The sequence below is a fragment of the Ursus americanus genome, chromosome 20, assembly GCF_024610735.1.
Source record: "Ursus americanus isolate L20-20 chromosome 20, mUrsAme1.1.p, whole genome shotgun sequence".
Classification (NCBI taxonomy): Eukaryota; Metazoa; Chordata; class Mammalia; order Carnivora; family Ursidae; genus Ursus; species Ursus americanus.
Genome location: NC_142146.1, coordinates 3,894,883 through 3,908,555, shown reverse-complemented (window position 1 = coordinate 3,908,555; position 13,673 = coordinate 3,894,883). Strand labels below are relative to the sequence as shown.

The window sequence follows — 13,673 nt, the reverse complement described above, 5'->3', positions numbered from 1 at the left end:
CCATTTCATATAATCCCTTCTTCTATTTGCCTTACAACCAAGTATTTAGATATATTGGAACAGAACAAAAAAAACCCATAAAATCAGATGTGGAAAGAATTTAAAACTGTCAGTTTCCCCAATTAAAGTAACAGTAATAATGACATAGTTTCAGAAGGGCAGGTGTGGGTGAAATACTATATAAGAAAGAAGTTAACTGCGTAATTGCAAAGACCTATTAGGACAGTGTATTTTGGGAAGGGAGTACTAGAGGGAATGGGCATGCATCTGTCATGCTTTCTGAGGTGCCATGGCTACTGCTGGTGGAAACTAATAACTACTAAGTCATCAAAGCAAGTAACCAGAATGAATCTGCACACCTAACTACTAGGAATGCACTTGGAAATGGTGATTTTAATGTAACCTTCATTGTGGCTGAACCACAGCTGTCTAGAATTCAGGTAAAGTTCAACAAATACAATCTTTTTTTTTTTTTATTTTAAAGATTTATTTATTTGAGAAAGCGAGAGAGTGTGTATGCCAGTGCGGGGGGAGGGGCAGAGTGAGAGGGAGAGAAAGAATCTCAAGAGGACTCCCTGCTGAGCGCAGAGTCCATGATACAGGGCTGGATCCCATAGCTGAGATCATGACTTGAGCTGAAATCAAGAGTTGGACACTTAACTGACTGAGCCACACAGTTGCCCCAACAGATATAATCTTCTGATTTTTATATCAGTAATTCTTAAAAGCTCTTCTATAGTGAAGTAAACACTAAAAAGTACATAAGAGACAGAAGAATAAAATAGTAATCTAAGCATACATATTTGATGCTTCAAATATCCTACTCTTTCTTCTGAGCTAATGGTACAAGATGGATTACTTAGAAAGCCGGTTCTGACATGAAGTCTAGCATACAGGATATTAAGAAGTGCCCTTGGAATCAACACCTGTAGAAGGGAGGTGAAGGAAGCAGGAATTGGGAGATGAAGAAATCAATCTGATTCAGCCACAGGATATCTTCGCTAAAAGCCATTAGGGAGCTCTGGAGTTAAAATGGCCCTTTGGAGTAGTATGGAATTGGTTTAAAATGGCCAAAACCTTACACTTCCACCTCAATCAGTTATTGGATGTGGGTCATAAAGGGTAGGGACAAGACTTGGAAAAGGCAGCTCTCTGCAGCTGAGGCAATCCTTGAAGAGGAGGCTGCTAAAGGCTGTCTGCCAGTATTCCAGTATTGGAAAAACAAGTCTTTCACTGAAGGAGAATATTTATCACATCTGTGCCTGTTATAACTAACTCAACCAAAATAAAAGTGCAAACTTTTTTCAGCTATTACAGAGGAAAACCACCTATAGTCCTGAAGTTGTTCAAAACGAGAATTACAGAACACTCAGCATGAAAGGGCTCTGTGGACTTGTTTCCTACAGCACCCAGAAGAACCCATTCCCCAAACACTGCTGTGGAGTTAAAGCCCAAGGAGACTCCCCAGTCACAACACACCATATAGGTCTTACCCACCATCCTTTCCCCCTCTCTCATAACCTCCCCAAAACCCTACTGCTGATGAGCCCACATTCAACACAGTGGGAGGGATAGGGAGATACAGTGACCTATTACTACAACATATTCAGGGGGAGCTGCATCAAAGGAAAATAAAAAGTGAACCTCACAGTTACAAGTGACACATTTCAACTAAACACCAAGTCAGATGATTTAGATTTTAATGTTAATACATTTTCAGAGTCCTGGGATCAAGCCTGCATTGGGCTCTGCACTCAGTGGGGAGTCTGCTTTTGTCCCTCTCCCTCTGCTCCTCCTCCAACTCATGTGTGTGCATGCACTCTGTCTCAAATAAATAAAAAACAAGGCATGCAAAGATAAATATGCACCAAAAACTGGGTACACACTAAATCAAACGAATTACGCAGAACCAATTAAAAACTGGTTAGTAAGAGTTTACTAACAACGGTCAGGAATGAAAGAAGTAAAAAACTACAATTTTCAATTGCTGAAAATGAAAATGTTTTTGTTCAATTTAATGGTTAAGAGAAAAACAACATGAATGAGATAAAAAGTAAACTTTTTTTAAAATGTGAGGGAAGAAAAACAGAGGCTTTATTCTGGACCTGATCAAGAATAAGGAACTTCAAAGAAAATAAGAAACTTGTAAGAAAAAGCACAATGAACAGAAAACAGAAATAACAGGAAAAAAAACACTATTTCAAAATGGTAATAGTAAAAAACTTTGACCATACATAAAACAAAGCAAGGATTGTTAGGAAAATGAAATTGACAAAAATCTAAAATCAGAATTTGCCAGATAAAGTACATTTTAAAAAAATGAGACCATAAAGATTTTGAATAATATGAAATATCAGGCTAGATTTAGAGATGAACAAAGTACTCAATAAATAAACAAATTCCATATTCTGCAAGTACTAAAAGACTACCTATATAAATTTAGGATGTACCAGGACACAAACAGAATTCAAGGCATTCACTGAAGAAGAAACTGTATATACAAATTCTCTGATCAGAACGTAATGAAATATACTAAGGATGACAAGAGTAACAAAAGAACCGACTGAAAATGCAAATAATATCATTATGTAATTCAAAGAGGACATTGAAATGAAAATTACAAGTGATAAATATAATTCGGTAAATCTAAATCGCTGTGATGCTGCCAATGCCAAACTCACAAGAAAACCTACAGCCTTATAATATTAAATAAGAAAAACTGCACCAAATTATCTAAGGACATACCACAAAGATCTAGAAAAAAAAAAAGAAGCGAATACAAGTCAAAGAAAGGAATTAAGGAACTAAAAGATTAGAAAAAACTGAAGAACACCCTTGAAAACAATAAAACTAAAATCTGAAGCTTATAAAAGAACCATAAACAATGCTTCTGGCAAATGTAAAAAATAATAATAGTAATAATAATAATAATAATATTGTAACAAGAAAAAATGGTAATAGAACCACAGTGGTAGAGACTTTTTTTTTTACTTAAGAGAATACAGTATACAACCTCATGACAAAGATTCTTAAAATCTATATGAAAAGGATATGCTGAGATAATACAAGTAACAATTCAAAAACAATTCAAAATGAAATACAAAAGTGCCCAGAGTCTAAAATACTAGAAAAGTCATTAAAGAACTTCCAAGGTCAGCAAGCCCGAATAATAGAATAATGTAAAAAAAAAAAAAAAAAAATATATATATATATATATATATATATATAATAAAACAGAAAAAGTACAGGAAATTCTATAAAGACTCATATATTAAAATGAATGCCAAAATCTTAACTGAAGTATTAGCCAGATGAATCTAGCAGTATCATGATATACAATGGCCAAAAATTCAGTTCATGAATGTACAATGGATAAATAAAAAGAGAATAATTTCTAATGATATTAAATAGCTGATAAATAGTTGATAAGATTTCACATCTATTCCTGATCAAAATTTAGCAAAAATATGAACAGAAGGAAACACCCATAATCTAATATAGAGTATCCATAGAAACCCGCACCAAACATCCTATTTAAAGTACTCCCATTAGACTCAGACAAAACAAAGATCTCAATAATTCCTACTACTTTTCAATACAGTTACGAAGGTGCTGGATTTACAGAACCTTAAAAAAAAATTAAAACACAAAAGGATTCATAGCTTTCTAAATAGGCACTTGATTTCACTCCTGAAAAAAACCTGGTGCAGCAGTACTGAAACGAAACTTCATTTCTTTAACAGGAAAGAACAAAATGATCAAAGAAACTGAATAGGAGTTAAGAAAACAGACTCATGGACTTAATGGAAATTTATTATGTGAACATGCTGGCACTGCAAGAAAAGACTGAATTATACATGCCACTGAGTCAACTGGTTTTGTATTTGGGGGGAAAAATCATACTAGATACCTATACTTCACAAGGAAACAAAATCCAGTTAGATCTAAATGTAAGAAGCAATATTATAAAGTTTCAAACAACTGGATATTCTAATTGTGAAATGGGGAAGGTCATTTTAACTATAACAAAACCCATAAAAAGAGCATTGTCTCAATACACAAAAATTTAAAAGTTCTATATATAATAATAGCTTAAACAATATTTGAAGAACCAACAGACTGGTAGAAAATCATACCTACAACATCTGTAACACAGAATCAATATACTTATGATACATAAAAAGACCTTCGAAATCAGTGAGGAAAAAATGTACAAAGAGTATAAACTGGCAACCCACTGAAGAATTCTGAAAGGAAAAAAAATACCTAACGTCTCTATTAATCTAAGAAATGTAAAGTAGAATATGAAATAATATTTCATTTACCAAATTATAAGGCCTTTAAGAGACTGATAATACACAATGCTGGAAAAGGATGGAGAAAAAGGACTCCATAAACTTCGGGGGAAGAGTGGTGAGGTTCTCTTTAACAGAGAACCAATCTAGACATTAAGAAGAATTATATGGATGGACAAGGGAAGCTGCCCAAGTACACGAAGCTTAAAAAACAAGTTAAAAAATATTATTTATATATATGTAAAATAGAAATATGTTTATATTTTGTAATAAAGACAGTTTGTACAGGCATAGAATAGAAGTTTGGAAAAGTATATATTGAACGGCTTGAGTGAATTCAAGAGGGGTGATTTTTTTTAACTCTGTTTTTTGGGGGCACATTCAAGATATGGAAGATGAGAAATACTAAGAGTTTGCCTGTCATACCACTGCTTATAACAATTTTCTGTTTTACATTACTACCTGTAACATAATTACACACACACACACACACACACACACACACACACATAAGTACATGTACCTGTGTATACTATATTCTGTATGCAAGCATGTTTACTTGGTAACCTTCTGTATTACTTAAATGTTCTATAATAACTGTAATAACCATGTATTGCTTTTATTTCAGAAAAAGTCATTCAAAAGTGATTTTCCTTCGGGGTTAAAAAAAAAAAAAAGTACCAATGACTTATTTAAGTATATTGAAAACAGAGAGGGGGGAGGAGTGAGGGAGAAAGACAGAAAAGAAGAACCTACCCGAATGATGAACCTGATAGCCGCACATCCAGAAGTTGCCATGACTTTTGCACTATTGGGGACGAGATTAAAAAGTGTAGGTACAATGGCTTCAGCGCCATGATCAAATTTGTTTCCCAAAACTGTTGAAAGATGTCTACAAAGGAAGACAAAAAAATTTTTTTTAAAAATATTAAGTATAGTAGACTATATAATTTAAAAATATTCTTACTGAATTAACTTAAAATTTTTATTTTAACTACTTCTAATGGCAAAAAAACAAAAGAGAAAGGTAAGTGCAAATATTACTTCATTTCCTTGTTTTTCCTACCCTTTAACTGTCTAGTCCAAAGTTGAAATTTGGCATTTTACCATCTCTCTCTCTCTCTCTTTTCAAAGATTTTATTTATTTGTTTATTTAGAGACAGAGTGCAGGGAGTGGGGAGGGGGGAGACAGAATCCCTCTTTTTTTTTTTTTTAACAGTGTATTGCTTTATTGGGGGGGGGTTGGGAGGCAAGACACCATGGTGAGGAACAAAATCTATCAAAGGAAGTACAGTACAGGAAGCAATAATGTTACAGTAGTACTACACAAAATGGGTAACTGCAATCATTTTCTTAAGAGGACCTGACTCGCGAAAGATAAACTTTAACTGCTGCTGCAAAAAAACATCTGTATGAAGTAGAAACTGGTAATATTAGTAGAGAATATATTCTAGAAAGTGGAGGTAATTGGATGTAAAATCCTGGCAGCAATTTAATAGAACAGTTCCAGATGATTAGGCTGAGGCCAACACCTAATGAGGACGAAAGCCTTGTCTGTGGGGAATTTTGGATGATACCTGGAGAAGTATTACACTGTGCATAAACCAAATTGAATTGTTTTCACAAGGGCTGTAAAGTTTCATACAGTAAAAGGTTTTTTCTATATGTACTTCAATTTCACAGCAAGAGTGGCATAGGATACCGAAACACAGAAGAGAGCATTCATGAAAGATATCTAACTCCTTGATATAATAATGCATACAATTCAAAATGATTACACTATCATTACATCTAGGGCTTTCTGCAGCTACAAGGTGGCGGTTATGGAAAGGATGGCCCGATATCAATATATAAAAAGCAGCCAGCACCTCCTTCTATGTGTGTTCTCTTTTTGCGTTTTTTTCCTTCATTTTATTAATCAATTCTGTTGTTGTTGTTGCTGCTTCTTAGCAAAACTGGTAAAAAGAAAATTGTAATCACTGAACATAACACTCTGGCAATCAAGACGTTTAAAGCCTTCAATCTTCTGGGGTGAAGAAAGCACTGTGCGGCATTTAGAACTCTGATTTACAAACAGGATTGTCACAAATTTTCCTGGCATGAAGACTTACACAAATTCCCTGATCAGGTCATCATAGGAGGTCTGACTAAAGTTTGTTTCAAAGCTAACATAAGAAAATTCTGGTTCTGGAGTGATGTGAATAGTCCAATAAGCTCCATCCGATTTCACTTCATTCATCAAATACCCAGAAAGATTGAAAAGTGTGGCATCAATGACAGAACCCAGTCTCAGGTCACGAATTCCACTCTCACGAGTGACATCCTTTGCAGTGACACCATCTTTCATGAAGAACTGGTCCATAACTGCTGGGTCAAATTCACTCATCAGAATTTTCAGGGTTTGTTCTGATTGATTATCCGAGTCTCTGGGAAACCCAAAGTATACAAGTACCAACAGTCGGAATTCATATTCAACAATATGCTGCTCCATTTGGGAAAACTGCATTAAGAAACTCTATTGCTTCCGAGAAATTCCGGTGTGGGTACCCTTGATGAGAAGGTTTCATGAAGTTATTATGAGAATAAAAGAGGCTTTGAATCGAATCAAACCCACTGTAATCCCTAGCAAGTTTCAACAGGGAAACCAGTGCTCTTAGCAAGAGGGTGGTATCCCATGTCTTCAAAATGAAACATCTCTTGGAGACAAACATGCTACTCTCACTGAGTACGTAAGCTTCCTGCTTGTCGGTTTTTGTCACACTTACGAACGAACATTGCACATCCCTCAGAAGTGTGTCCCACTCAGATCTGGGAATGGTGTGAAGATCTCCAGATCCTTGATGTGCATCAGGCTGCTGCCTGGAGAACCAAACCTCCAGCAGCTTCTCGGTCCCTTCGAAAAAATGTGCAGCACTTCCACTGTAAGACTAGCGAACAACCAACAACTACAGAAAATCAACTAAATTAAATCTCTTCTCCCACCGCTGCGGATTGTTCCAGCTGGGTTACTAAAGTTCAGGTTCCTTTTTTTTTTTTTTTTTTTTGCTATAATTTTATATTAACTTTTTTTTTTTTTTAAAGGATTTATAAAATTTTCCCGGCTTTTTTTTGTGAGCGAAAGTTGAATGTGAGTCTGTTGGAAATAGAGGCAGATGCAGCTCAGTGTCTTGTAGTCTGCTGTTTCCCCGTTAGAGAGAGTAGAGCGAGCGCTGACTGATGTGGCCAGCCACACTGTGGAAGCGGGGAAGAGAGAATCTCAAGTACACTCTACGCTGAGTGCAGAGCCCACAGGGCTCAATCCCATGACCCCAAGATCATGACCTGAGCCGAAATCAAGAGTCAGATGCTTAACTGACTGAGCTCCCCAGGCACCCCCACTTTAAAAAAAAAGATTTTATTTATTTTTTATTTTGGGGGGATGGATCACGAGGGAGATGGATAAGCAGACTCCCTACTGAGCGCAGAGGCCAACAGGGAGCTCAATCCCAGGTCCCCGATATCATGACCTGCCAAAATCAAGAACAGGACGCTCAACTGACTGAGCCGCCCAAGAGCCCCTCCAGGTGCCCCTTTGCCACCTTTTTACAACGGGGAAGAGAAGCCATCTGATCTCAGACCTTAACCATTCTCTTGACAGGTAAAACATTCAGCCCTGATTGTCCTGACCTTTAGTCTTTATCCATCATATATTTCTATTCTGATGCCCCAACATCAATCTTAAATTCAACATATTTTATGAACAAGCTCAAAAATCTTACCCAAATTAGTATTCCTTACGACAGTCTCTATTTCTATTAATGTTACCACTACTGTTTTAGTCTGAAATACTCCCTTACATCTTTGGTGTAGGGTTTCAGAATTCTGGACTGAAAATACAATTCTACTATACACTAGTTAGTCGGATGACCCTAAGGACATCTGTCTTCTCTTTCCAATTTAGAGTTAAACAATTACATTCAGTCTTTAATTGCATGATTTAGTTAGAACACTTAAGAAGGATGCTGTTATCACAGTCCTGACAATGCTTGCAGTTTTGGTTACTCTCTATATATTTATGTTTTATTTAAAATACACTGTTGGGATACAATTAGCTCTAAAAATTCAGGTTCTTGATTCGTAGAGGTACTCAGACCTATTTACTAGTGTTCATTTATACTTTCAAGTTTTCTAATGTCTCAGCTTGCGGGCAAAAAGGAACCTCAGGGGTGCCTGGGTGGCTCAGTCAGTTGAGCGTCTGCCTTCAGTTCAGGTCATGATCCTGGGATCCTGGGATCCGGCCCACGACGGGCTCCCTGCTCAGTGAGGGGACTGCTTCTCTCTCTCCCTCTGCTGTTCCCCCTGCTTGTGTGCTCTTTCTGTCAAATAAATAAATAAAATCTTAAAAAAAGAAAAAAAAAAGGAAACTCAAATCAGAAGCAAGGAGGTACCGACTGTGTCTGGATAGTGTGGTCTTCCTTTGAAGAGTGAGTTTTGTTCTGGTAGGCAGGTGATGTACTTGGGAATCAGCTTGATCTTTATCAGTTTATCGTAAGGAGCCTTACTTTAAAACTACTTTAGTACTATTTCTACACAATGGCCCTTCTGGGATCTCTACCAAATGCCCTGGGTATTCAACTAGGTTTCTCCATTCTGGCTCATCAGAACTTGAACCTCTCCCAGCCCATATGAGCTCTGGGAACTGTTGTTTACCTTATAGCCTCCAGCACTAGTTCTTTCCCATCCCCAGGGAGTTGCACCTTCCACATGCACAGGTAAGTATTCAGCTAGACTCATGGGATCCCTTATGTGGTTCTCTATAGCTCTTTCTCTGCTTCTCTCTCTACTCTCCAGGATTCTGCACTGCAAATTTTAACCACTTCAATCTTTAGAAACTCCAATCTGTTTCTTCAACTCAATGAAACTGTCTTGCTCTGCCTGGGTGCTTCCTCTCTTCTCCATGGTCCAGAAAGTACCTCCAGGTCAAAACTGTACTGATCACATACTGCTCAACTGATTTATTTCTTTTGAGAATCACAATCTCACTCTGTCCACTGTCCATCATCTATAAATAGCTGTTTTATATGTTTTATCCGATTTTCTTCAAGAGAGCTAGCTCTGTACTAGTTACTGCATCATTGCTAGAAGCAGAACTCTCACCATGGAATATTTTTCAAGGTTTTATTTTATAGATTTTTTTCCCTTCTTATTCTTGCTTTTAAAAGATATCCAATTATATTTGTATACTGACTTGGATCTAGCATCTTGCTCAAGTCCCTTAATTAAAATAATTTGTCTATATATTCTTGTGGTTTTCTGCATGATAACTGTATCATCTGTAAATAATGGCAGTTTTGTTCCTCACAGTTTTTATTTCCTGGGCTTTCTTCCCCCCATTCTGACCAGGACATCTAATGCAATTCTGATTAGAAATATTAATAGTAGGCATCTTTGTGTTTCCCATCTTCACAGGAATGCTTATATAGCAACAATACACAGATCAGAAGTAGTAGTAAAAAAATTTAAGTGTTGTACCATACTATAATTTTGGAAGAATATAAACATATGGAATAAATTTGAATCTTGGTAAGTTAATGACATGTTATAATTCCAAGATAACTGTTAAAATATCAGAAATAGAGAGCCTGATATCCAAATTAGTAAAGAGAAAACTGAATACTTAAGTGACCAAAAATGCACCAGAAGGCTTTATACATACAACCCCATTTTAACGTTTATATAGCATTGATAATAAAGATTTAAAAAAATCACACAAATGGAATCTTTACTTATAATAAAAATTATTTTTGGATTATATTCATGCTGTTTTGGGTTGTCCTACTTTACTTAATGAGCACTGAATCACTGAGTACTGAATGAATTCATAAAAAATACTTATCACAGAAAGAACATACTTACGCTACAGTAATGCAAGCTTCTCTAACCACTTGGGATCTAAGATCCTTTGCTGAAAGTTTAAGTGCTCCATCCAACAAGCGTAAATGTTGGAAAAAGCAGTCATATTGTGCAGCTCCAGCAACAAGCAATGATCGAATTTTCTTAAGCTGAAGTAAAGAGAATTTTCATTATTGACATAAAGAGTGTCAACGACAAAAAAAGAGTTACCAAAAGAGTTCATTATTTGAACAAAAATTTAAAAATAACATTTCATTATATTTTTATAATTGTATTCAGACATTTTAACAGCATTAAATGTATCTTATAAATAAATATGCAACTAAAGAAAGCTTTCTGGAAAAGAATATTATAGATTTTGTTATAAACAAAATGGACATATGTAACGTATGAATAGCTAAGTACATTTTAAAGTCTTAAGTACCGGTAAGTTTTAAAGTTTTTGTTGTTGTGAAACACAAAATAACATAAAATTTATTTTAAACAATGTAAAGCATACAATTCAGTGGCATAAGTACATTCAAAATGGGCAAAAATTACCACTATCTACCAAGGAGACTTGGCCCCTTTAAAAGGGCCAAATCTGGAATCTATATTCACCCATAAGCAAAAGTACAGAATCAAATGGACCAACTAGTCAGCCAGGGCCATATTTTAATATTCTCACACTCTGTGAAATAAATAGCTCTTTGTCCCCATTTCTATCCTTTAGCATTACTTCTCAATATAAGATTGACAAATGTTTTCCATATTAACACCAGACATACCTAATAAAATTACATCAATCAAAAGATAACCCACAGCTGCACATCTGTGCTCACACATACTGAGAAGCTAAAAGTTTACCTATCATCTCATTATATATAATTTCATGTTAAACTCTGAGGTTCTCTAAATTTTTAAAGAGATCTTTAAAACTAAATCAGACGGACTGACAATGAAAGACATAAAAAAGATATCACAATGGTAGGAAAAATTTCGTAAGAATAGTTATATAATCTTAATGCATATAAGGGAAACCATCATAGGTAGAAGAGAAATCAGAAGGCACCTAAACAAGATTAACTAAAAACAAAACAAATCACAACATGGTAGGAAAAAATTCCCTGTAACATATTAAGTACAATACACAAAGAATGATAATAAAATGAGATAAAGACAACCCAATATAAAACTGAGCAAATATATGAAAATGTGCTCAACCTTACCAGTGACAGGCAAATGCTAATTACAACAAAGATACATCATTTTTCTCCATCAGACTAGCAAAAATTAAAAAGACTTAACAGCATTCACTATGAGAAAGAAAAGAGATTCTCTTATTTTAAGTAAGATTATGAGTCACTAACACCTTTGTTCAAAATATTTTGGCAACACTACTAAAATGAAATTATATCTACTCTTTACCCAACAACCCCACTTTAAAAAAGTTAACCTACAAAAATAAAACACCATTGTTATAAATGTGCACGGGGATATTTATTGCAATATTGTCGAAACAGCAAAAAATAAAAAACTATAAGTCCATCAAATGGGAAATGGTTTAATAAATTACATGGTATCATCTTTTAACTAAGAAATAGATGCATATATTGATTTGCATTCAATAAATATCTGAGCAACTACTATATGCCTGGCATCTATAGCAATTGTACTGAATGGGTGTAAAATTTATGAAAGAAAGTGAATGAAAACAAGTTATTAATGTAAGTATGATCTCATTTATTTTTATAGGAGAAGTGGGAGAAAAAAAACTGTGTCTATCTTATCATACATATATGCAGAAGAACATATACTCCAAAATGAAAACATTTGTTTCCTTAATAGGGAGTAAACTATTAACTTGTTCCTTATAATCTTCTGTACTATTTCACTCATTGCAATGAGCCCATGTCACTTTTCTAATTAAAAAAATTAAAAGACCATCTGTGTTTCCAAAAGGGCTATTTCGAAAGTAAAGCAAAAAACTCATTTAAAAAAAAAAAAATCTCTACACACAACACGGGGCTTGAACTCACAACCCGCTGGACTCCTGACCCCAAGATCAAGAGTTGCATGTTCTACTGAATGAGCCAGCCAGGCACCCCAACAAAAAACTCTTACGTACAAATGTTATATTGACAACATTTAATTTGTCATATTTCTCCAGAGATTACCTATGACAGAGGTCTATCTCAGACTAATCTCAGAACTGAAGACAGAATAATGAATCATATTTAGCAAATAGGCAGCAACGCTATTTTGTTAAAATAGTTCAATACCTTAAAATATGAAAACTTCCTATTAGAAGCTGAAAAATCTTTTGTTTGTAGCATTATAAAGGGTAATTTTCAAAGGGTCATATATGACTTATTAATCAAAATGGAGACTGAGAACTCTCAGAGCAGAAGTCTTCAAATGGAACCCTCTGGGGCGCCTGGGTGGCTCAGTCGATTAAGCATCTGCGTTTGGCTCAGGTCAGGATCCCAGCATCCTGGGATCAAGTACTGCGCCGGGCTCCCTGCTCAGCAGGGGAGTCTTCTTCCTTTCCCTCTGCCCTTGCTCGTGTGCTCTCTCTCTCTCTCTCTCTCACTCTCTGTCAAATAAATAAATAAAATCTTAAAAAAAAAAAAAAATGGAACCCTTTCTCTGGCTTCTTGAGGACACTGAGGTACTCATTTGGAAACTCAGATATAAATTTGACAAATAAACAAATTTTAAAATATACAGTCCTTTATCAATGTAGTAATTATTTTAAAAGTATTTATCAAATATTTTATCAAGGAATTTAGGATAAAATATTAACTCAAGGATAGGAGACTTTTTTCTTTTTAAATCATGGGTGAAAAAATATTCATCGTATTTGGAGACATACATTGAGAAAATAATGAAAAAAAGCCAGACAGATATTTTGTTGTCAACTGATGTCAATACTATGAAACTATCGAGCATGTGGGCAAAGTGACCTGCTTTACGGGAAAACTGAGAACGCTGCCTACTGATGAACAACTATGTACACCCCATACAAAGCCATCACCCAGACATCAGTGAAGCTCACACTTTCTTGGTCAGTCAATAAGTAGCACATGTGGAGAGACTAACAAATGAGCGAGACAGGCTCCACCTATCAGCAGAAACAATAAAAACTTACCCTAACTCAGAAAATTCCTATTACCTTAAAGTGTTTTCCAGAAAGAGATGTTAGCTTTCATATGCTCTATTTCATAAGCAAATACCATGTAGTAATGTTACTGAATTTCCATGTTTTTGGAACATTAAAAAAAAAAGGAGAGGATAACAAGATAAAAAATAAAAAACTTACTGCATTGGCACGCTGATCCCAGTCGTGTTTGTCATCTGATAATATTTCCCTGATTTTATTTAATGTTTCTTCAAGTTCTCGACTAGAATAGATCTTAAAGATACAAAGTTATAACATTAATATTTCTTGTCAGAAGCAGTATCAAAACTATGCCCCAATGTTTATAGTAATCTTTCAAGTAATAA

General features: G+C 35.2%; 1 protein-coding gene and 1 pseudogene across 36 annotated transcripts in view; both read right to left on the bottom strand.

Annotated features, from left to right (window-relative positions):
- Positions 1 to 13,673, bottom strand: part of CLASP2 (cytoplasmic linker associated protein 2) — a 175,634-nt gene that overhangs the window by 93,212 nt on the left and 68,749 nt on the right. For all 36 annotated transcript variants that reach the window (XM_087870058.1, XM_045798314.2, XM_045798320.2 and 33 more), the window contains 3 exons: positions 13,489 to 13,581; positions 10,191 to 10,336; positions 5,052 to 5,187 (listed from right to left, as the gene is read on the bottom strand). In XM_087870058.1, coding sequence (XP_087726184.1) covers positions 5,052 to 5,187; positions 10,191 to 10,336; positions 13,489 to 13,581 — 375 coding nt within the window. The remainder of the gene's footprint in view (positions 1 to 5,051; positions 5,188 to 10,190; positions 10,337 to 13,488; positions 13,582 to 13,673) is intronic.
- LOC123792867 (S-adenosylmethionine decarboxylase proenzyme pseudogene) lies at positions 5,200 to 10,184 on the bottom strand (annotated as a pseudogene).